At 60.7% G+C, this 23,090-nt stretch overlaps 1 protein-coding gene across 1 annotated transcript in view; it reads left to right on the forward strand.

Moving 5' to 3' along the window:
- LOC117639866 overlaps positions 1-22,659 on the forward strand; it is an 81,167-nt gene extending 58,508 nt beyond the window's left edge. The window contains exons 7-23 of the mRNA XM_034375811.1: positions 88-216; positions 585-908; positions 1,474-1,664; positions 1,871-2,132; positions 17,107-17,231; positions 17,308-17,581; positions 17,658-18,532; positions 18,604-18,804; positions 18,890-18,965; positions 19,065-19,238; positions 19,330-19,419; positions 19,506-19,784; positions 19,912-20,055; positions 20,145-20,358; positions 20,550-20,666; positions 21,067-21,267; positions 21,453-22,659. Of these exons, the coding sequence (XP_034231702.1) occupies positions 88-216; positions 585-908; positions 1,474-1,664; positions 1,871-2,132; positions 17,107-17,231; positions 17,308-17,581; positions 17,658-18,532; positions 18,604-18,804; positions 18,890-18,965; positions 19,065-19,238; positions 19,330-19,419; positions 19,506-19,784; positions 19,912-20,055; positions 20,145-20,358; positions 20,550-20,666; positions 21,067-21,267; positions 21,453-21,628 (3,852 nt within the window). The 3' untranslated portion in view covers positions 21,629-22,659. The remainder of the gene's footprint in view (positions 1-87; positions 217-584; positions 909-1,473; positions 1,665-1,870; positions 2,133-17,106; positions 17,232-17,307; positions 17,582-17,657; positions 18,533-18,603; positions 18,805-18,889; positions 18,966-19,064; positions 19,239-19,329; positions 19,420-19,505; positions 19,785-19,911; positions 20,056-20,144; positions 20,359-20,549; positions 20,667-21,066; positions 21,268-21,452) is intronic.
- Positions 22,660-23,090: the final 431 nt, after the last annotated feature.

Below are 23,090 nucleotides of genomic sequence, written 5' to 3' on the forward strand. Positions count from 1 at the left end.
TGAGCTGTCTGTCGGTCGAATCTGCGCCGAGATCTCGTCAAGCCGCAAACATGCGACGCGTCGTTAACGTTTCTGTCTCTGTTCCAGACGGACGTGAAGCTGTCCAGCATGCTGGTGTGCCAGACGCGGCCGGGGTCCCCCACGGGGTCCCCGTCGCGGGCGCGGCCGGCCAGCGCGGCCCGGGGGAAGGGGGTGCTGCCGCTCAGCGACGTCCAGGTGAGTCCCTCTCTCCGTCGCACTGCCGCGGCGTGCCGTCCGGGTGCGAGGGAGACAGAGCGCCCCGGAATCGCTCGGCAGATCGACTTGGTCGCCGTCCAACGCCCGGTCGCGCAGTCGCGGCCAATGAGCGCGGCTTTCCGAGCGATCGAAGATGAAGTGAGGCAGGCGAGGCAGGATCGAGGACGAGGGAGGAAGCGGGGGTGGCTCTCGGCCCTCTCGGCCTTCTCCTCGCACGCGAGCAAAGTCAAAAGCGAAGCCAAGTCGGGTGGCTGGGCGTGGCGGTGGCGGCGTGACCGCGCAGTGCCCGGGGCAGCACTGCCGCGGAAGCAGCTCACTCGGCCGCTTTGCTTTTGTTTTTGTTGCAGTTCCACATCCTGGGGGACAGCGTGGCGCAGCGCAACTTCCTGACGGACGGCGCGCTGCCCGCGCGCTGCGGCGGCACCCTTCGGCACAACCACGCCGCCTGGGTGGCCTTCTACCAGGACCTGGAGCCGTTCCTCGAGGCCTGCCAGTGCTGCGGCCGCGTCCTGGCCGCCGTCATGGGGCAGCTCGCCGACCCCCAGCCCGGCGTCCAGCACGGCGTCCAGCACGGCGTCCAGACCGCCGCGGGGCCCGTCGCCTGCAGCACGCCCGGCGCCCCGCCCAGCAACACGCCCTGCAACACGCCCTGCAACACGCCGGAGAGGCCGGTAAGTGTTGCGGTGTTTGCTTAAACCGTTCCGGTATTCCAGCCGGGGGCGGCGGCGCGGCAGCCCTCGTCTCTCTCGCACTCCAACGGGACGCTCCACGAGTGCGGCAGAGACGATGCGCCGTTTCGGAAGCAGCCCACCGCGGGCGGCGCCACGGCGTGGAGGTGCGCGTTCGGAGTCCCGCTCCGGCCCCCGCGGCCCAGAGGCCCAGGCGTCACGAATGTGCCCTGGCCGCCCTGACCGCCCTGACCGCCGGGCACAGGACTCCGCAACGCCAACCTCGCATCGCTACGCGCTACGCACCGCCAGACCGCCAGAGCGGCCAGCGCCTGCGGCCCGCAGGGTAGGCAACCAAACGCACGCCGACCGCCCCGAGTGGTCCGCGCCAGGAGACTTGAACGCAAGGGCCTCGTCGTCTCCACTGTCCGAAAACCAACAACAACAAGAATGGATCATCTCTACGGCGGATTCGATCTCGCACCCCACTGTCCGCGAGCCTCCTCCTTGACCACGCGGCTATAACGGCATCTGCGATGGGATCTAATGGAAGTGGTGCCTGTTCCAGGTGGACTGCCCGGCCGGCCAGGTCCAGGAGGCGGAGTCCTCGGAGCCCTCGGGGCTGCTGCACTCGGAGCAGAGCGCCCTGTGCCGAGCCCTGTCCCAGCCCGCGCTGCTGCGGCTGCGCAGGGAGGGGCCCCGCGTGCTGGCCAAGCTGCGCGACTACCAGGACAAGCTGGCCCACAGCGAGGACGTCAGGTTGGTACCCAACGCGATAAAAATAGAAATAGACACTAAAAATTTGAAAATGACATTGGAAACGGCGAAGCTGCTGCCGGGAATCGAACCCGCACCAGGGAGTGGCAAAAGACCAGCCAGTAATTAACGAACCGAGCCGGGTCGCGATAATCCGCGTAAAAACGGTCCTGTACTCGGTATTCGAACCTCGGTCCTTGTCCTTCCAGGCTGTCGCTGGAGCGCGCGGAGCGCCTGTACGCCGAGGTGGACCGCACGGCCGTGCGCCTGGAGCAGCTCGGCGAGTCACGGCGCGAGCGGCTGCGCCACGCGGCCCGGCTGCGCGCGCTCCGCGAGGAGACCACGCAGGTCCTGTCCTGGGTGGCGCACACCGGCGAGGACTCGCTGCAGCGCCACGCCAACATGGGCAGCACCCTGCCCGCCATCCGGCAGCAGGAGCTCGAGTTCGACAAGTTCTACTTCGTCTCCATGGTGAGTGAGTGCACTGTGCAAGCCATGCCGGGCTACGCGCCGCCTCGCGCCCAGTGGGCAGGCAACCCAACCGGCGTGCCGGCCTGGGACCGGGAGTGCTGGCTGAGCCCGGCGGGTAGGCAACCCAACTGACGGCAGACAACGTGCGGGTAGGCGGGACGCTTCTGGCAATCGCCTCGAGGGCAGGCAACCCAACTGCCGCGTCGTTGCAGTGTGAGGCGAGGTGCTGCCCCCTGCCCCGGTAGAGGTACCCAACACAAACAGCGCTGCCTTGTGTAGTGTGGGTGCGTCATGGGATCGCGCCCTTTAAAAACGCACGTTAAAAATGCCCGGCCGCGGGGAAAAACATAAGAACAATGATAGAAATTTTTCGAAAAGTGCTGGGACGACAGAAGGGGTGTTTATCAGTTTTCAAATTTCTGGAAGAATCGTCTGGAGTATTTTCTACTCTTGCTTTTTCTAGCAATGCGATGGATATGATTCCTTGTGTACATTTTATTCTGCAATCACGCCTACTGGAGCGTCGAGGGGTCTCTGCCAGTGGAGGCGCCAGGCCTGGCCGGGCCTGGCCGAACCCCCGCCACTCGCAGCGGGCAACAGGTGCCCTCGCGGCGGGTTCGTTTGGGGTTGTTCGGAATTAAAGCGCGCTTTTCTGGGCAACGCCGCCAATTTTAGGCCGCGCTCGCCGCAGCGCTGCAGCAGGCTGCCAGGCGGCGAGCGAGCCTAACCGCAGCGGAGGCAGACTCGACGAGCTCGACGAGCTCGGGGACGTGCAGCATGCACTGCAGCGCCTCACTTTGGACGACCCGACCGCAATCCGACCCGCGACCTGCTCCAGACGAAGCGTTTCCAAGTTTCTCAGTTCGCGCCTGGCGCACGCAGTCGCTCTGTCTCTCTCTCTCTCGCACTGGCAAGCGGCGTGCGGCATGTGTGCGACGGAGCCAGCGACAGTCTGCAGACAAGACTCGCGAATCGCGTATGCAGGACTGTCGTCCGCAAATGACGTAAGGCACGCCGCACGCCGGATCGACCGACGCGGGGGGCGGCCGCGTTACAGAGTTACAGGCAGTGGAGCAGTGGGGCAGGACAGGCAACCCCGTGGAAAGGCGCGGCAGTGCCGAGTCGAGTTTCATCCGGGTCAACCCCTGGTGTCAGTCAGCCAGTCAGTCAGTCAGCCAGTCAGCCGGTCAGTCAACCGGAGTACGGCTCTTCGTTCTTTCCAGGTCCCAGGCCTGGGGCGACTATTGGCAGGACTGCGCTGCGCACTGCACCCTCTGCACCCCGCACTGTAGGCACGTTGTTTCCAGGCGGCATTGTCGCTACTACTGCACGGCGTGACACTGCGGCGGCACGTCCGCGGCTTTGCACCATCGGACGTGTTACGCGTTAGGGGTACGCCCCGCCCCGCCCCCCCGCATCGCTCTTGCCCAACGCGTCGCTCCATTTGACAACCCCTTGTTGTCGAGAATGATGAGAGCACGTGCTCGCCGCGTCTCAGTTTCCAGCGGCCCGTCCGTCCGCCCATTTGTCTTCGTATTATCTATCTGTCTGTCTGTCTGCCTGTCCGTCCGTCCGTCCGGCGCTGCAGCCTCCCCAGTAGCGGACCTCTAATTAGGAAGGCGGTGGTTTGTGACGTAACTCCGCGGCGGTCGAGGCGCGCTGGAAGCGCTGGAAGGAAGGTTGCGAACCCTGGCCGGCCTGGCCGCCCTGGCAGGCGAGTCGTATGGCATGGTGCTTTGGGCTTTATCAATTAGGCGTGTGTAATAAGGCGGTGAAAGGGCCGGCCGGGCCCCACTCAGCCACACTCGGCGCCTTGCACCGCCCGCTAGATGGCGCACAAAGGCAGTGCTGCCAACTGCAGGCACACTCCCAGAAAAACAAGACGCGGCGAATCAATTTCTTTTGACTCACCGCGGCTCTTTGGTAAGTTGAGCCAGTTTCCGAAGATTTGCGTTTTCCCAAAGCGCCTTCGTTTGACTCAGCTAACCGGGTTTGCGGTGTCCGACGTCAAGTTTTTCTCTTTTTTCCCCCGAAACCGCAGCGCGGTTGCGCCGTTTTCGCCGTTTTGGCGGTTGCCTCGCTCGTCGGCCCTGCTCCACCGCGGGGTCGGCGCGGTCGGAGGACTGCCCAGCGGCCGGCGAGCGGCTCCAGGCCGGCCAGGACGCCGCAGGCCTTGTCCACGACCTCTGCCTGCATCCTCGCTGTTGCCAAAGTCGGCGGCCGCATGACACATTAGGGGCCTGCCTTGCGCAAGGAGAGGCTTCCAAAAAGATTCGCCGTCGACCGCCACCCTTCCGCGTCAAACAGCGTCGCTGATGTGTTCGGGCCGCATCGTCGGAAAATGGCGTTGTTTGCGCTCGGCCTCGTCGGGCCGCCAGAGCTGACCGATTCCGAGAGTCGTCTTCGTCGCTCTGTTTCTCTCGCACTCGTGGGGCGTCCCGTCTAGGTGCAAGAGACACAGAGCGACTCAGGCCGTCAGCCTCGCCCTGCCGCTGACAGAGCCGCTGAGTGCGCGACACTGTAAGTAGGTCGCGGAGACGGTCGGCCGGCCGCTCGGTCCGGGTGGCCCTTTTCGAAACCGACCGCGATTCCTCACATGTTCGCATGCCGACTGGTGCCGCGGGGCGACGCGAGACGCGACGCGAGAGGACGATGATGACGGTCCCCGCGCTGTCAACGCCTCCCGTCCGCCGCTCTGCTTCGCCTTGCTCGCCCTGCAGCGCGCTCCGTCTCTCTCGCACCTACACGGGACGCCCCATGAGTGCGAGAGGGACGGAGCGACGAAAACGACTCTCGGAATCAGTCTGCTGGCCGCCTCGCTAATGCAGCCATCTAGTACGCTCCATTTCCGCACTTTCCAACTCACAATCGGCACAGTTTCCATTCCAAGCCATCGACAGTGGCGTGGCAGCGCAGCAGGGGGCAGCTCAGCGAGTGGCCGCTTCTATGGCGGGAAACGAAACGTCGTTTGAGAAGCTGTCGCGGCTACTGTACCGTCTCCGGTTGCATCACACGCACGAAAAAATTCAAGTCAACCAGAGATTCAATAAAACTAAAGTATTTTTTCTAAATTTTAAAATAATGAGAAAATGGTTAGGAGAAGAATGAGAAAGTGGTATTTTGTGACGAAGTGACGGCAAACTTTGACGGTGTGGTGGCCGGCAGACGCTCCGGCTGTGTTTGTCCCACTTGGGACTGTCGGAAGTGTCCGCGAATCCACGCTTCCCCGCCATTAGCGCCCCGAGGCTGGCCGTAGACGGATTCCGCGAGTGCTGTCTCTCTCGCACCTCTGCGGGACGCCCCGCGAGTGCGAGAGAGACAGGGCGGAGTCAGTGTGCTGGCCGGGGCTGCCCCGGGCCCCAGGGGCTGCGGCTGCAGCTCGGCCCTTAAGTGGAGGCGAGGCGAGGCGCCTTCTCCGCGTCGCTCCGTCGCATTTTTCGCGGCTCGCCGTCCAGCACACTGTATGGCGCTTGGCGCCGCTTGGCGCATCAAGGCGGTGGGTAATGGCGCCTGCATTGCGTCGCGGGGGAGGGGAGGGCGTGCCTCGCCGCGCGCTCTATCTCTCGCACTCTCTCGCACCCCGAACGAGGAATCCATTGGTGGGGTCACACGCTCGGTTCGAGTCCCATTTAGCGACTCTGGAGCTCAAAACGCGTCTGGAGTTTTGACCGCCTCCACCGGTCTTCTGGCGAATCCACTGTGCGGCACCGAGGTGGCGCCTCCCTCGCGGCGCCAAACGCGAAGCATCGCGAAGCGCGAAACGGGAGAAAGCCACACGTAAGGCATCGATTGCACGCCTTGGGCCGCCTTCCTCGCAATCAGGCACACGCCACTGTGATGCACCGGCCGGCCGGCCCCTCCACTTCGATGCCGGACAATTAAGGCCCGGAAGCCGCAGCCTGTCTCTCTCGCACTCGCGGGCCGCCCCGCTTGGCCGCTAGGGTGCGAGAGAGACAGAGCGAGCGACCGTTCGGAATATCAGCCTGGCACCTCTTGCACGCCGTCGTCGCGTCTTCCCGTTTCTTTGTGTGCTTTTTCTTTCTCCTGTTCCTCAAGTTTTCTTGACTTACAGAGCTTACTGCATCGGCGGGCGCCTTGCGGGTGGGCAGCCCGGCGACACGGCTGGCTTGCGGGTCAGGCGTTCGCCCCCTTAAGGTGTGCCAGGCGACACGGCTGTCTTGCGGGTCGGCCTACCCAGCAGGCGTTCGCCCCCTTAAGGTGTGCCAGGCGACACGGCTGTCTTGCGGGTCGGCCCACCCAGCAGGCGTTGCCCCTTAGGTGTGCCAGGCGACACGGCTGTCTTGCGGGTCGGCCTACCCAGCAGGCGCTCGCCCCCTTAAGGTGTGCCAGGCGACACGGCTGTCTTGCGGGTCGGCCTACCCAGCAGGCGCTTGCCCCCTTAAGGTGTAGCCGGGTCGGGTGGGTAGCGCGGTCTTCTTTTCGCAGTGTGGGGCGTGTCCAGAGGACGCGTTCCGACATGACGGAAACGGCGATACGTGTTCGCGTCCAGCTCGCTCGCTCTCACTCTCCCTCACTCACTCTCGGGCGCGCGCGTCGTCTGCTCCGGTGCAGCGAACGGAGGCAGGCGGCGCGGCGGCGCGCGGGGCCAGAATGCCGAATTTGATCGGGAGCAGGGCAAGCAAGGCAAGCAGGGCAGGCTGCTGGTCGCACGCTGGCCGCGTAGGGCAGGAAGGGGGGGGGGGAGCAGGTGCCGTAATCGAACAGCCTATATCGACCGGACACGTCCTGGACACGTCGAGCCGAACCTGTCAATAGCGATTCGCCATGTGGGCTGCTGCCACAACTACCGCACTGCAAAAAAACATTATTTAAAAACGATCGTGTTTTTTTTTTAAGTTTTCGGACGAACATAACCAACCAGTGACCATTCCACTCCAAGAGCCTCTTTCATCTGGCCGACGTCCGAGAGGCAGCCTTTTTTTCCCCTCATTTTTTTTTCTGATGCCTGATTGATACGGTGAAGATGGGCAGACAGGTTACGGCCCGGGGAAGCAGTAGTCGGTGCCTCATAACCGCCCGCCCGTGTCGCCGCGTGTCACTGTGTGAGTGAGTTTGGCCAGCTTCCACGGCGCGGTGCCCGCTGCCCGGTCGGGGTCGCCGGCCACACGCGTTCGGCTCGTTCGGTTCGGCCGCTCGGGGAGGCGGGAATCAGGAGCCGAATCGGCGGCCGAAGTCGAGGCCGAAGTGATGCCGCCCGCGCTAAGGGTTTCGTTCATTTCGATAAACAACATTCGTTTCCAAAATTTTGTAACTTTTCAAAAAACAAAAATATGTTTGAAAAAATCAAGTACGTCTGTTTTCTTTTAACAAAAAAAAATCTCCAGAAAATTTTGTGACCTCTAACTGGTAGGATTTTTTTGAGTCATAGCTTCAATTTTTACTCTGGATGAAACCGACTCAAGGTTTCGGAATCAAAGAGTCCCATCGCGGCTTGCGCTCGGTGCGCTGCGCGGCGCTGCGCGGTGGGGCTTAATTACTCGGGTTCGCTTTCGTCCGTCGTCCGGTCCTGGTCCGTCCCTGGTCCGTCCCGCTCCGGCCTGTGTCCGTCGGACTCCGTCCCCGCCCGTGATCCCGTCCAGTTATAGCTTTCTCCGCTAAACCATTTCGGAAGTTAGGAGAAGACGACGACAAATACACACAGCGGCGGCGGGCGCGGCGCGAGTTCCTCGTTGCGTCACCCGTCGGTGCGCGACTGCGCCACTGCGCGACACAGAGACCGAAGACACAGAGAAACCGAACCGCCGGTGTCGGCAAACTATGCGTGTTTATTTTCGGCCTAGGCGTTCAGACGCTCCCAGGGCTGGGCTGACTTTTCCCGCCCATTTGGTAGTCAATTTGCAGTGCAGTTGCAGTGCGGGACGAAAACGCGCGGCTGACACGTCCAACCTAACCTAACCATAACACCACTCGTTTGCTACCGCCGCTCCATTTCCTCTCAAACTAACAACTCTATATATTTGTCCGATTCCGCGAGCCGCCGCGAGCTTCCCTTGCCTCCCCCTTCCCCTCAATCAAACAACTCCATACTCCGGCAGCCCCCGGCAGCCGGTCTAACTGCTCGGCCGGACTAGACCGGGCTAGACTGGCCGCGTCGCTTCGCTTCCGCACTTCCGTCCAGCCGAACCGAACCGACCTGGCGAGCTGCAGACTCGCTCCGAGAGTCGTCGCTCTGTCCCTCTCGCACTCACGGGGCGTCGCGTGCAGGTGCGAGAGAGACAGAGCGATGAGGAGGACTCTCGGAATCAGTGTGCTGGCGAGCTGGCGCTGCGACGCCACCGGCCAGCCACACACCCTGCCTGCGCCGCCCCGCGCGCTGCGCTGGAGAAAGCTCCGATCGAGTGCGGGGGGCGGGGCGGGGCGGGGCGGGCCACCGCCGTGCATACTGGCATTGGCATCATTGCCGCCTGACAAAAACGCTCCATGACCCATTTGTTTCCGTGTCCTTTCTTGCACTTGCGCGCGCACACTCACACACACACTCACACTGTCGCGCGTTACGCACGTTTCCGGCTCTTTGTCCGTTACGCGCCACTCATTGCAGATGCGACGCCGCGTCACGCCGCGTCACGCGCGCGACAAGCTGGTGACGAAAGGACGAGTGAATGCAATTAGGGCCGCGACGGACGTCCGAGGAGCGGCTCGGGCCGGGACCAGGGCACCCAAGGAAAGCCGCACGGCGAATGAAAAAAAAATGAAGTCGGCACGCGGTGAGAGTCGAACCCGGGTCGCCGGATCGCGAGTTCAGCACGGAGGCACTGAGCCACGAGAAACGGATGGCGCCGGGGCGCAGTCCCAGTCCTCCTTGCATTCCGCGCTAATCCACGGCCTCTGCGGCTTAAACACACGCAACGACTAAACGACTTCATCATGCCGCCGCGGGAAAGCAAAGCACACTGGCAAGTACGGTACTACACTGGCAAGTACAAGTACATTGGCGCGGCGAGGCCGAAAGCACCCGGCTGCCGGACGCGGCTTCGTTATTACCTGACCCTCAGTCAATTTGCACGCGTGTCGCTCTGATTGCGCCCCGGCCGGCCGAGCGGCGCCGAGCGGCCGAAACGCTGCTCCCCGAGACTGCAGCACTGTCGGAATCGCGGTGCAGACGGACTAATCGCAGCGCGCAGCCAATTAGCACAACTGCTGGTGGTGTTGCTGCGTGTATTTACAACTTCGGTACGCATTTTTGTAGAGACTGAAAAAAATTTGTATTGTTTTTCAACGAAAAGATTTTTTGGGGAGCCGAATGATGTTGTGAGTGCGTGCGCGCGTGCCTGTCTAGTCTGTGTGCGTGTTTGTGGTGGTGGTATGCACCGCATTTCACCCGGTGCGTGTGTGTCGGTCTTACAGAGTGCGACGCCTTGAATGAAACTGTGCATGAATTATGTTATTTACGGTGTGCGAGCGAGACGGAGGCAGTCGGAGGACGAGGCGTGGCGATGCCCACGGCGCATGCCTACACGCGCGGCGGGGCGGGGCGGGGCGGGGCGGGGCGGCCTCTTTCTTTCCCAGGGTCGAGAGTTATCCATTCCAACCCCACACCTGTCGCCGCCTTCGCCTACCGCGCTTTTCCTTGCCGGTTTTGTTTTTGTTTTCCCGAAGAACAAAGCCCTACGTGTTTTGGGTTGCGGCGGCCCTCCCGGCCACGCCCTTCTAGGAAAAGTAGAGAAGGAAGCCGATGGCTCAACGCGTGCCAGAGTGCCAGGCCCGACGGGTGACCCGGACAGCGGGCAGGCCCAGGTCAGGCCGGGTCAGGCGTCAGACAATGGGAGTCGCACGGATGAAAAATTGATCCATTCCAAAGTGGAAATCGTCAATGCTCAGTGACTGGCATCAGTTGAAGTAAAAGTTAAAGAATCGCATTTTTAACGGCTATGTTTACTCAGTGTTTTTATCTTTTGAACTCTTATAGAACTCAGTAATTTCTGAGAAATCGCCGAAAAATATTTGAGAGTGGCTATTGTTGTTGTTGTTGGGCGCGTGGCACCTTGTAGGACAACAAGCGTCTTCCCCTTCCCTTCCCTCGCGGCGGTGCAGGTTTGCAGTTTGGAGTGGTCGGGCGCCGCTTGGGCCGCGCCCCGCCCCGCCTCACCGCCCGCCCCGCCTCGCCCCGCCACGCCCCACCCCGCCTCGCGCCACCACTCGTGCGTCACGCGGCCTGCAGTCGGCAGTCGGCCCCCGCGCAGCGAGCACGCGTGCCTCCGCGTCGTCTCCGCGTCCCCACATCGTCCCCGCGTGTCTCGGCGACACGCCGCACGGGCCATGCCCCGCCATGCCGCGGCCCCGCGAGCCGCCCTGAGTGCAGTGCAGTGAAAGTGCAAGTGCAGTGACGCGGTGCTTTTTTGCGACAATCGCCCGCGTCCGTGACTCCGTGACGCGGACAGTGACACAGTGACCTCGAGAGTGACGCGGACGTGACGCGTCCCGGTGGCCGTCCACGCCGTCGCCATGTCGGTGGCGGACTCGGAGTGCACGCTGCTGTCGGTGCGGCCGCTCGCCAGGACCGCCTCCGCGCTCGACGGCGATGTCCTGGACGCGCCGCGCCTGTACCGCGGCGCGGGCGTCTGGGGCTCGTCGGCGTCCGTGTCGTGGGGGCAGGACCGACGGGACGCTCCGGACGACAGGCGCGTCCGGAACCAGCGGCGGCAGTCCGAGCGGCGCGCGCTCATGCGCTGGGCCTCCTCGGCCTCCAGCAGGCCGGACAGGCCCAAGGCACGGCCCCACAGGGCAGCCACGCTCAACGTGAGTCGCAGGCCGGGCGATGGATGGATGGATGCATGGATGAATGAATGAATGAATGAATGAATGAATGAATGAATGAATGAATGAATGAATGAATGAATGAATGAATGAATGAATGAATGAATGAATGAATGGACGAATGAACGAATGAATGAATGAATGAATGAATGAATGAATGAATGAATGAATGAATGAATGAATGAATGAATGAATGAATGAATGAATGAATGATTAAATGAATGAGAGTATGTTTGTAGTATTTTTTTGAAAAGCGGGCAAGTACCTCTCCGAACCTACATTTTCGTCCGGTTAGTTTAAGTAGTGCTGAGTGCCAGGCTGGAAACGCGACGACGCGTTCAAACAAGCCACACGCCGCCTTGTTGCTGGCAGACAATCACAAACCTCATTTGAATAAAATTATAGAAAAACATAACTGCGGCCTCGCTGTTACCACGCCGTCGAAGCCCGGCCCGTGGATCATCGACGCCGAGGCGCGAGGCGCGAAGGCGTTTGTTTCTGGTTGTGTCCAAAGACGGGCCGCCGGCTGCGGCTTGCGAGGTGGGCGGGGCTGGCGGGCTGCGGGGCGGGCTGGCCAATGACCACCACACCGTCGCGTCGACTGGTGGGCGCGTACACTTTTTTTTTTGCTCTCGCCGGAGGGTGATTCCGATGTGGCTTCGTCGCTCTGCCTCTCCTCCTGGCACCCCTCCGGTACATCCCATGAGTGCGAGAGAGACAGCGTCGAAACCGTGGTTCGGAATGGCGTTGGTCTTCATGGCGATGGACGACAGAGCGCCACAGAGGGTGTGGTGGAAGGAACCCGAGGCACTCGCGCGTTCAAGTCTCCTAGAGGCCCGTGCTGCACAGTGGGCCGGAAGACCGGTGGAGGCAGCCAAAACGCTAGACGCGTTTAGAGCTCCAGAGTCGCTAAATGGGACTCGAACCGAACGAGTGACCCCACCATTGGATTGCTCTCCGAACGAGGAATCCATTGGTGGGGTCACACGTTCGGTTGGAGCTCAAAACGCGTCCGGGATTTTGTCCGCCTGCGCCGGTCTTCTGGCGCTGTGCGCTGGCTGCGCTGGCGACAGCGTGAGGACAAGGACGGGCTGCTCGCGGCGGGCCGGCATGCCGCGGCAAGGTGCTCTGGTTTGCCGTATTTGTCCAGGCCGTCCGCAAGGCCGCCGAGGCCGGTGCGCGCCGTGCTGGCCCTGCTGGCCCCGCGCCCGCGTACATGGCGTGTCGCTGGAGTGGCTGGAGCCGGGCTGGAGCCTCGGCAGGGGTGGGCGGCGCGGCTGGAATGCCTCTGGAGAAGCGGCCCGCGCTTGGCGCTTATCAAGAGACCTCGCCGCGCAACGCTCAAGGCTCTCCAACGAGAGTGCCGCTATGTAAAATTATTTTCTTTATATTTTTTTGGGGGTCAGCAAATTTATAAGTGAAAAAAAAAACGAAACTGGGACAATGAGCGAAAACTGTGGAGACGGTCGGTGTTGAACCATGGACCCGTCGGTGCGCCGCTCGACTGCGGAAATCCTTCCATCATTACCGCACTGTCAACAGCAGCGCAGAATCAGTAATGTGCACGACGAACTGGCACTCGCTGGCCATCTGCCGGGACCGGAACTCGAATCCGCTTGATGGCTGTGCGGCCGCTTCCGTAGTGCAGCACCCTGGTTCGAGTCTCCCTCGGGCCGTTTCAACTTTTATCGCCAGGCTTAGATGGCTTTTTTTTAATCTGTACGGTTGTGTGCCGAGTGCCCCGCCCCCGCCGTGGCGCGGCACGCTTCGCGTTGCCTTGCGTCGCCAGGCGCGCCGCGAACCGAAGGCTGCCGTTGACGGAGCCACCGCAGGATGCGCGGCACACTGTTGGGGCTTGGCTGCGCGGGGCTGCATGCAGGGAAAGGTCCCAGCCCAGCCAGTCTAAGCCAGGAGGAAGCCTTTCCGGGCGGGTGCATGCCGACCAAGACGCGACCACGCCGACGCCGGCCGGGCTCTCCTCCAAGGAGGTCCCTGCGATGGTGGGCCTGCGGTTCGCCGCACTGATCGCTCCGTTCGCTTCCGTCTTACGCCCCGCCCCACCCCGCCCCGCCCCGCGGCGTCCCCAGACCGCGGTGTGTGCCGCGGCAACTAGGGCGGGCAAAGCCGTGGCACAGCCATGGCAAAGCGCAGGGCAAGGCAAGGCAAATTATGTGGTTGTCTGTGGCGGCCCGGGGATGGGCACGCTGAGCAGGCACTGCACAACCCCGTTCGTGGGGATCGAACCACACCGAGACCGAGCTCGAGGACAGCGGCAGACTTTTCGCGTGAGACCGCGCCAGAGCGCTAGCCTAACACGCTGTCTCTTTACACTCGTGACAGCCGACCACATTTCCTCACGCTCTTAACAGGCCGCTAAAATGAGCCACAATTTTTTAAGCAGCTGGTACTTACCTTAAAATATACCTAGGAAAGAATAAGAGACATTAATTTGTTTGACGTTAAATTTTGGTCGCCCGTAGGGTAGCACTTCCCCTGATGTGTTAGGTTTGTACCATTCAAGAGCTTGCTGCTCCGCCGAAAATTTCAACAAAAAGTGCTCAGTCTGGCGTTCGGAGAGTGTGCTCTGTGTTTCTGGAGCGCGCTGGCGCGGCTGGAGTAGCAGTGCACTGGAGGCTCCAGTCGGAAGGCCTGGCACAGCAAGGCGTAGCGAGGCAGGCAGCCCATTCAGCCCATTTAGCGGCGCGCCAGGCGCCTGCCAGCCCGCCAGCCCGCCAGGCAGAAACACCGCTACCTATCCTCTAATTCACTGCGCGCTCTTTTTAATACACCGTTTGCCGGCCGCGTCTCGTCTGTCTCTCTCGCACCCACACGGAACGCCCGGCGAGTGCGGGAGAGACAGAACGACGAGAGCGCGCTGTGCTCTCGAAGGGTACCGCCGGGTCGGGTACCCCAGCCCGTCGTCGCTCGGCGTCCCCGCGGCCTTCGGCGAGACGACGGATACGGGGCGGCGCGGCACGCCACGCCACGGCCCTGAATTACTTCGGAACTCGTCGCGTCGCCTTCCGTCCTCGTCGTCGCGTCGTCGCGCTTTTCGGAGTTCCGATTAATTGCCGTGAATGGCGGCGGCCTCCGCGACGATCTTCAGCACGCCGCGAGCGCACTGCACTGTCAACGGGACAGCATTTTGTATTTTTTTTTTTTCAATTTTTATTGACAAGTTTTTTTTTCGTGTTTTTTTTTTTTCAAACTACAGTATAACATGTTTTGCCAACCTATATTTACTGATTTTGTAAAAAATTGTTGCCGTTGAAACTTTAGTTTTGCAAACGGTTTCACACGGCCGGCCTGTGTAAACACCTGCAGAGCGGCCGGCCTGTCCTGCATCCTTGCGGTGCGCCGCGCCGGCCGGGCCAGCCAGCCAGCCCCCGCAGCAGGCCAGGCCCCACGCAGCCACGGCCAGCCACCGCCAGCCACGGCCAGCCACCGCCAGCCACGGCCAGCCACCGCCAGCCACGGCCAGCCACCGCCAGCCACGCAGCGCCGCGGTGGTGGACGGGTGGACGGCCGGCCGGACGGTTTCCCACGACTTCCTCTCTTGGTCAATGAGATGTGCAAACTGAGAGCGGTCGAGCGCCAGAGCGGCAGATTCCCTTGCACTTGGTTTGCTGGTCGCGGCGCGGCTCACACGACGCGTTTTCACCACTGTGCTGACTGCCTGGCGGGCGCGGCGGCGGCCGTTCCCCTTGTCAAGCAGAGGGGCTCGTCTTCCATTCGGCGCGACACCTCCGATAGACTCAACACGCCAAAAAGAAAATGGCGACTTCGGGTTCGGCTTTTGTGGCGGTAAAAGTGTGTTGCTGGACGCGGACGTGCGCGATTGAAACGGGGAGGGAGTCGTTGAGGACCAGGCACGCCGTCATCGTGCATCGTCGTTAAGTCGCGCGCACACTGTAGTGTGCCGGTTGGGCAACGCAACGCGCAAGCGCAGCCTGGCGCGTCCTGGCGCGGCGCGGGTGGTTTATCGCCACCGGCCGAATACTTCGGCTTTCTCGCTTAAACGGCAAGGCGCGGCATTTACGGTGACCGTCCATCATCTTCGCACTTGCAGCTCTCTCTCTCTCTCTCTCTCTCTCTCTCTCTCTCTCTCTCTCTCTCTCTCTCTCTCTCTCTCTCTCTCTCGCACCCCTGCGGCTCGCTTCGGCGCGCCCCGTGAGTGCGAGAGAGACAGAGAGCGCGCGCGTGTTGGGCCTCGGCCTGCATGCGCGGTGCGCGCCGTGCGGTGCACTGACCGAAAGTAGTAAGCTGTCCCAAAACACGTTGCGTCACCGCCTTTCGTCTTTTGAACCGTTCGCCGCGGGGCGAGTGTGGCGGCCTGCAGCGGCTTGGCGCGGCCCCGGGCAGCCGGAAGGCGTGGCGTGGCGTGGCGTGGCGTGGCGTGCCGGGCGTGCCGGCCCGTCCGGGCAGGTGGCCGTTCGTTGAGCCGGCCCTAGGCTGCCCCAGGGCTGCCCTAGGCGGGGATGGCGGGATACAGCAACAACACACAGTTGTCGCATCGCACACTGCAAACACCGCGAGGCGAGGCCGCGACAAGCGGCGCCAGCGCCACTCGGCGGCGCGCGGTGTACACTGTGTGCTCGTAAGGCGGGAGCCGCCGCCCCCTCCTTTTCCCGCGCAAACGGCGAGGCTAATTGAATGATGCACCCGGACGGCCCGGACGGCCCGGACGCATCGCGTGGATTATCGACGACTGTTGCACGTTCGCCTTCCCTCTCACTCTCTCCATTACGCCGGCCGCCGCGACGCGCTGCGAGTCGAGTGGCGAGAGAGATTAAGACGGAAGAAGCCCCACGCGAGGCTACGCCGCTACGCCCAGGCCGGCCAGGATGCCTCGCGAGGCCGAAAGTGGGGTTCGGCAAGGCGGCAAGGCCTGCACCAGGCATGTGCGGATCGTTTGTTCTCGCACCCGTATCGAGGTTCGAGATTCGAGGTTCGAGGTATCGAAGTATCTCCAGGCTGCACTGCGTGGCTGGCGTGGCTGGCCTGGCGTGATGTGGCGTGGCGAAACTCTCGTCCGCGCGTTCCTCCGCCCCTTCGTTCCCTCACGATGCAGCGGCGCATTTCATCGCTAGCTTTCGGAAGTCTAGGAAAAAATCCAATAAAAGTTTCCGACGCGTGGGTTGATTTCTTGGAAGGAATGGGGTTAGCGATTGGCCAAAGTCCGCCAAGGCGCCAAGGAGTGAGGGGCGGCTCACTGTGAAACTGAAACCCTTTCGCACGTCGTCACCTCACAGCCCGCAGGCGGAAATCTTCGAATCCCCTCTATTCATTCAGGGTGTTGTGTTGTGACCACGGCCATGCCCCGCTTCCGCTCTTCCTGCCCCGTGGAGCTCATTGAGATTCCGATCTGCTGCTAACGCGGGGGGCGGGGCGGGCGGAGCAGGCTCCCAAACTGTTTAACGTAAAAATGGATTTCGGCCGCATGCAGCCGGTGTTGAACCCGTCGCCATTATGTCATGAGTCAGTTCCGCTGGAAGGAGCCCATACACTGTGTGTAGCTGCGGAGCTGCCACGGGGTGGGACGGGGCGGTGGGACACGAGATTTGGAGCGCCGATTCTCCTCCCTCGGCGGAAAAGTCGGTCAGTGCTCTAGACTGGTTCGCCTCAGGCGCCGCGGCGCCGTGTCGGTCGCGCCCGGCTGTTGGGTTGCCTGCCGAGCGGGCGCCAGCGCGGGTCATTCCAACCTCCGGAAACTGATCTCTATGTCTTTGGGCTCACCTCGAGAGTCACAGCAAAGAAGCCATAGAGTCCTGCGTCATTGAAAGCGCTTTGCTCGCTTTGCTGGTCGGCTGGAAATAGGCGAGATAAGGGACAGGCCGGCTGAGCCATTGTGCGACGGAAGTAAACGCCCATTTTGGCGCCAGCGTGTGCCAGCGTCTTATCAGCACGTTTGGTGCACCTTCTATTCATTCATTCATTCATTCATTCATTCATTCATTCATTCATTCATTCATTCATTCATTCATTCATTCATTCATTCACTTATTCAGTCATTGAAGCGTGCACGCGCTCGTGACCTTCGCTCATACGATTGTTCTCTGTGGTCGGCGACTCGCCGCGCCCTCGAAAGCCACGCACTTTGCGTCAGCTTGGCGGCAGCTGTGTGTACAAAGAGGCAGAAAAAAATTTCTGCTGCCGGTTTTGGAACCCCGGACTCCAGCGGTGCTTTGTGTTGCAGCGCCACCTGGACAAGGGCAGCGACCTTCTGGACGCGGCGGGTGTCGGGGACGACGCCAGTCAGGATGGGCGCAGCACGCTGTCTGACCTGGCGCGCTCGCTGCGCCTCACTCTGCGAGGGTTCAGGTAGGCCCCGGGTTCAAATACCCTCATTTCTTTCAATTTGTTTTTCTTTGTTGTCTTCACTGGATTGTGTTTGTAGCGACCGCCTGGAGGGCACGCGCGAGCGGCTGGAGGACACGTCGCGCTGCTTCCACCTGCTGGACCGCGCGCTGGGCTGGGCGCTGGACACGGCCAAGACGCTGTCCAGGACGGCGCAGGCGCAGGGCCCCCAGGGCGCCAACGCCACCGTGGCGGACTGGAAGCAGCTGCAGCACCACCTGATGGCCCACCCGCCGCCCGAGCAGGCCCAGCTGGCCGAGATGCTGCAGCTGGCGCGCAAGCTGCGGAACGACCGCCTCCTCGAGCAGTGCAAGGTACGCGCCGACAGAAGGACAGAGACCTTGAGGGTAAAATTGAAGCTCACCTCGGTACTTGCCTGCCTGCTCCCAGATCGCCCACTCCCGCTGCCTGGAGACGCTGGAGCAGATCCGCGCGCTGCAGTGCCGCGTGGCCGACAGCGACCAGGACGTGGCCGCGACCGCCCTCCAGACGGCGGCCGGCACTCTGGGCGCCGCCCCCGCCTCCAACTTCCCCGTGGGCCGCCGCCGCTCCGTGGGCTCGACGCCGGGCTGCGGGGGCCTAGGGGCGCTCGGGGGGCTCGGGCTGTGGGAAGGCCGCTCGCCGACCGCCTGCACCGGCACGGCGGCCAGCACCACGAGCAGCGCGGCCAGCCTCGGCGGCGACGTCCTCGCCAACATCCGGGAGGAGGACCAGGGCCCCGACGACGGCCACGCCCTCAGCCAAGCTAGTCATGGCGTCAACGGCAGCCCCAGCACCGACTCAGGTCAGCATGGCGGTGCCCCGCGGTGCTTAACTGTGGGGAAATGGGTTTACCGGGACGAGACTCTTCCTGCAGGTTTCGGCTGCTGTTCAGGCGGGGACGCCAGCGGCGACGCCAGCCCGTCGGGGTGCTCTTGCTCGCTGGGACCGCAGGCCGGCGGTGACAGCGGCCGCGGCCCGAACAGCGTCAGCAGCGGCGGCAGCGGCGTGCTGCGTGGCGGCGGCGCGCACCACGGCCTGCTGCACCACCAGGACGACGGCCACGGCGGCCACGACGCCGACGGCCCGGAGCGCCACGTGCTGCGCCGGTCCTGCTCCTGGCAGTACGCGGCCGAGCCCTTCGACGACGACTGCAACCGGTCGGTGGCCTCGGGGGCGTCGGGCTCGGGCTCGGCGGACTCCTCCACCGCCGACGAGCACAAGCTGGGCTACTCGTCGTCCCTAGTCGACCACACGACGGAGCCGAGCGAGGCGTGCCCTCAGAGGTACGCCCCACGAACCGTAAAGTAGCGGCTGTGCGCGACAGCGTCGTGACGTCATTTCTGGATGCTTGCAGTGGCGAGGAGCTGGACGAGCAGGACGAGCACGGCGACAACGACCGGGAGGAGGACAAGGGCCCCGGCAAGCTGTCGGCGCCGGTGCCCGTCAACAGCCACCTGCACACCCACGCGTCCAACCTGTCCCTCAACAGCACCGGCGAGCCCGCCAATGCCAACCCCGCCAACCCCGCGGCGGAGCAGCAGCGCAAGACGCAGAAGTAAGCGACCGAACACCGGACGCGGCCTTGTTTACACTTCTACCTACACTGCAGTTCCGCTTTTCAATTTTTTTTCTCTTCTCAGGACCCTCCTGCTTATCATGCGGGAAATGATCCAAACTGAACGGGATTACGTCAGGTCCCTTGAATATGTTATTGAGGTTCGTACATGACTTTTCATACATTCTTTTTTCAAAAATAAAAAAAGATAATAACCACTTTTATTCTTATATTCTTATGCACGTTTTTTGTTGCCACAGAATTACATCCCTGAGCTGGTGCGAGAGGACATACCGCAGGCACTCCGCGGACAGAGAAATGTCATTTTCGGTAACATTGAGAAAATCTTCGAATTTCACTCCCAGCTCTTTTTACGCGAGCTGGAGAGGTGTGAGAAAAGTCCTCTGAGCGTGGGTCAAAGCTTCCTCAGACACGTAAGTGTGCTCGCTGTCTGCGCTTTTTGTTTGCGTCAAACCATGTTGTATTGTGTTTTTGAACGGCCGTTTTGTTCTTGTTCACTTTCAGGAAAGCAAATTCTATTTATATGCACTTTACAACAAAAACAAACCAAAGTCAGACGCTCTGATGTCAGAGTATGGATCAATCTTCTTCAAGGTAATGTCACCCAGTCTTCGACCAGCAGTGTCGTTTGTCACTCGACCTGGCAGAGTTTCAAAACAGCGTCTTTCTCCTGTGTCCAGTCGAAGCAAGTGGAGCTGGGCGATCGGATGGACCTGGCCAGCTACCTGCTCAAGCCCGTGCAGCGCATGGGCAAGTACGCCCTGTTGCTGCAGCAGCTGCTCAAGTCCGCCGGCGCGCACGAGCAGCTGGCGCAGCAGATCGCGGTGGTGCCCCAGACCAAGGGGCAGCTGCAGCACCTGGGCCAGCTCGCCGAACTGGCGGAGGCCGACCAAATGGTGCGCTTCCAGCTCCGCCACGGCAACGACCTCCTGGCCATGGACTCGCTGCGGGACTGCGACGTAAGTGGGGAGCTTAGGTTAGGTTAGGTTAGGTTAAGCGGAGTGGATAGGTTAAGCGGAGTGGAGGGACCGAAACGTCTTCTCGCGTGGGCACGCACGGTGGGCCTAATGCATTTGGCGTTTGCAGGTGAACGTGAAGGAGCAAGGTCGCCTCCTCCGCCAGAACGAGTTCCTAGTGTGGCAGGGGAAGGGCAAGAAGTGCCTGAGGCACGTGTTCTTGTTCGAGGAACTCATTCTGTTCAGCAAGGCGCGGCGTTTCCCCGACCGTAAGGTAAGTTGGGTTCATTTAGATTTAAAGTTATACCCGACTTTAGTTATTCTTGACGCATATGTTTAAATATTTTCGTGTGCGCCGCGCAGAACCTAGACCTGTACATCTACAAGCACAGCATCAAGATGACGGACATCGGGCTCACGGCCCGTTTGGGCGACACCTCGACGCGGTTCGAAATCTGGTTCAGAAAGAGAAAGCCGCACGACATCTTCACGCTGCAGGCTGCCACCCAGGACGTGAAGCAGGCATGGACTGAGGACATCTCTCAGTTGCTCTGGAAACAGGCACTCAAAAACAGAGGTATTTCTTCACCAAAAAATAAAAACTTAATTTTTTATGCTATTTCTCCTGTTTTGCCAGAATTTTGTGGCTGAACTAGTTTTGCGGAGGAAAGGGTTGCCCTGTTGTCAATTTCTCCACAGGTTCTTCCTAAATATCCCGTCAAAATGACAAAATAAAATGTGAAACTTTAATTGCCTTTCCCGTTTCAGAGGTGCGCCTAGCAGAAATGTCTTCAATGGGCATTGGCAACAAACCGTGCCTCGACATCCGTCCCTCGGCGGATCAGATAAGTGATCGCTCGGTCAGCATAGCTCAGCTGAGTAAAGGTAATGCATCGCTCGAGTCCGATGGTGCATGTGTCTGTGTGCTGCTTTTACGCCTTCGTGAATCGTGGTCGCTTTGCGAATCTCGTAGGTGAAAACTACTTCGACCCGCCGGGCCAGAGCGAGCATTCGGTCGCCCGTCCACTCACCTGTGTTATTGTCGATGAGTTTCAGCTCCCAAAGTAGCGCCTCCGCGATCCGCCGTGTAGGCCCCCCGGCTCCGGCCCGAAGAGCTGTGTCACAGTGTCACGCAGTCCACGTTACTTTTGTGTTTTCGGAAAGCGCCGAGCGGGGAGCGAGCCGCGGGTCCGCGCTGCCGGGTGTTCCCGGCGCCGCCCCGCGTGCCCGCCCCTGCCGCGGTTCCGGTCGTCCCCCGCTCATGTGCCGCGGGGTTCGTTTGCAGGGCCGCGGCTGCGGGGCTCCCCCTCCGTGCCCCCCGCGGAGGGCGACCGCACCAGCGCCAGGCGCCCGCACTCCGTCATCTCGGTGGGCAGCAGCAGCGGGGCGTCCTCGTCGACGTCCTCGTCGTCCTCGTCATCCAACGCCTCGTCCTCCTCCAACTCGTCCAGGTCGCGCCCCGGCGACACGTCGCTCTGCTCGGCGGGTACGTGTCAACGTGCCGGCTACTCGGGTGCCTAGCAGAGTCGCTCTGTCTCTCTCGCGCCTTCATTGGCCTTATGGGTGCGAGAGAGACGCAGCGAGAAAACACTGTCTGCTGGCGCTCCTTTGTCAGGAGGACGTTTGATAGAACGTCGCCGTGATTCCGCCCTTGTTTTTGTTTTCCCGCAGAGAGCGGCATCATCTCCGACATGTCCGAAGGCGGCAGCAGCCGCTGGGGCTCCCGAGAGGCGAGAGCCGAGGAGCTGAACGAGAGCAACTTGTCGAAGCGGAGCGAGCGGAGCGACCTCGCCCTGTCGCCGCGCATCCACAACTCTGAGACTGAAGATATTTGTATCAAGCTTTAATAGACTCTATTTACAGATTTTTTTAATTTGGACCAGTGACTTTGCGCGTTTGCTTGTACATGTCTGCTTACTATGTCGCATCTGTTCGCATCGCGGGCGAAGAGTATTCAAATTCACTGCCAACTCTTCCAGCCTTCAATGCGAATGTGAACCCAGACGTGATTAGGCGGTAGTGCCTGCAGAATGCCGAACGTGTCGCTGCAGAGCGGCAAGGCGGCAAGGCGGTGGGTGGGGCGGGCCGCCCTCGGCCACCCTAAAAGAAAATCCACTGAGCCGCGCCACACTCCTTGTATTATTGTTCACATTTAAATTATTCATTGCATTTATTTGTATGTTACCTGATTATGTGTGCATATTATTTTACAATTTGAAATGTAAATTAGGATTAAAATATGTGTACATAGATGTTATGAATGTGTTTAGTGCCAGATTCTGTTACACCTTTTGGAGCCTGAACTGAAAGGGCTGTTACATTATATTATAGTGGAATCCCTTTGCAAGCACCGGCATTGTTCTATTGGAGTCTGAATGGAATGTTTTGCTTGTGTAACCTTAAGCAGTGTAAAAATATCAGTCAAATGAGAGAGAGGAGGACATTGAAAATATACACTAACACCTCTGTAATCTATGTTATCAGTAGGTGATTTTTGTACTTGTCATTTACACGTGTTTCTGTGCCAAAGTGAAGGAATGTAGCCTGTCTGTAAATTTTTTGCCCCTCATAAAATTGTCTGAAATAATGAATTATCCAGTTTCTGTGCCTTCTGCTTTTCTTTGGCCAAGTAGTACATTGGTCACTCTGTCATATCAGCTTCTATCGTGTGCGCAACCGTATGTAGATTAAGTCGCTCCATGTAAAGGCTTCAGTGTAGCTTCATCGATACAACGTTTGGGTGTGGAAGTAGTTATCTTCTTACTGAGTGTAATGTTAAGTCAGATCTGGTAGATAATCAGACGTAACAGAGCCTACTGTAGACTTCAACAGACTAAACATCAATTTTAAGCAAATAAAGAATTTTTATATGTATGTATCACGCTTGGTTTGATTTGCGGTGGGAGGAGCATGATGGAGTGGGAGACGGGTTGCCGCTCTCGCACCACTTCCAGGGAAATCACAATGCACACACCAACCCCGCACCGCAGGCCGCAGGCTTCAGATGCCGCCACTGAACTTCTTCTCGTTCTCGCACTCGCACGAGCACCACCTGGTGCAGTCAGGCGTGTCGAACACGCAGGCCCCCTTGACGCAGTTCCGGCACAGGCACTGGACGACCAGCGGGCACTTGGCGCGGCAGGAGAAGTCTGTAAAGGGACCAGAGATTACGCCGGCCGACGTCCAACGTGCGTCGCCGTGCGTGCCATCCTCCGGGAGGCCTTCCTCACCCCTGGCTGTCACGGTGCTGTTGACGTATTCGTCGGCCTTGTTCGCGATCACGTTGTCCGGAGCGGCGATCACCGTCGC

This window comes from Thrips palmi, unplaced genomic scaffold, assembly GCF_012932325.1.
Source record: "Thrips palmi isolate BJ-2018 unplaced genomic scaffold, TpBJ-2018v1 HiC_scaffold_12, whole genome shotgun sequence".
In the NCBI taxonomy this organism is placed as follows: Eukaryota; Metazoa; Arthropoda; class Insecta; order Thysanoptera; family Thripidae; genus Thrips; species Thrips palmi.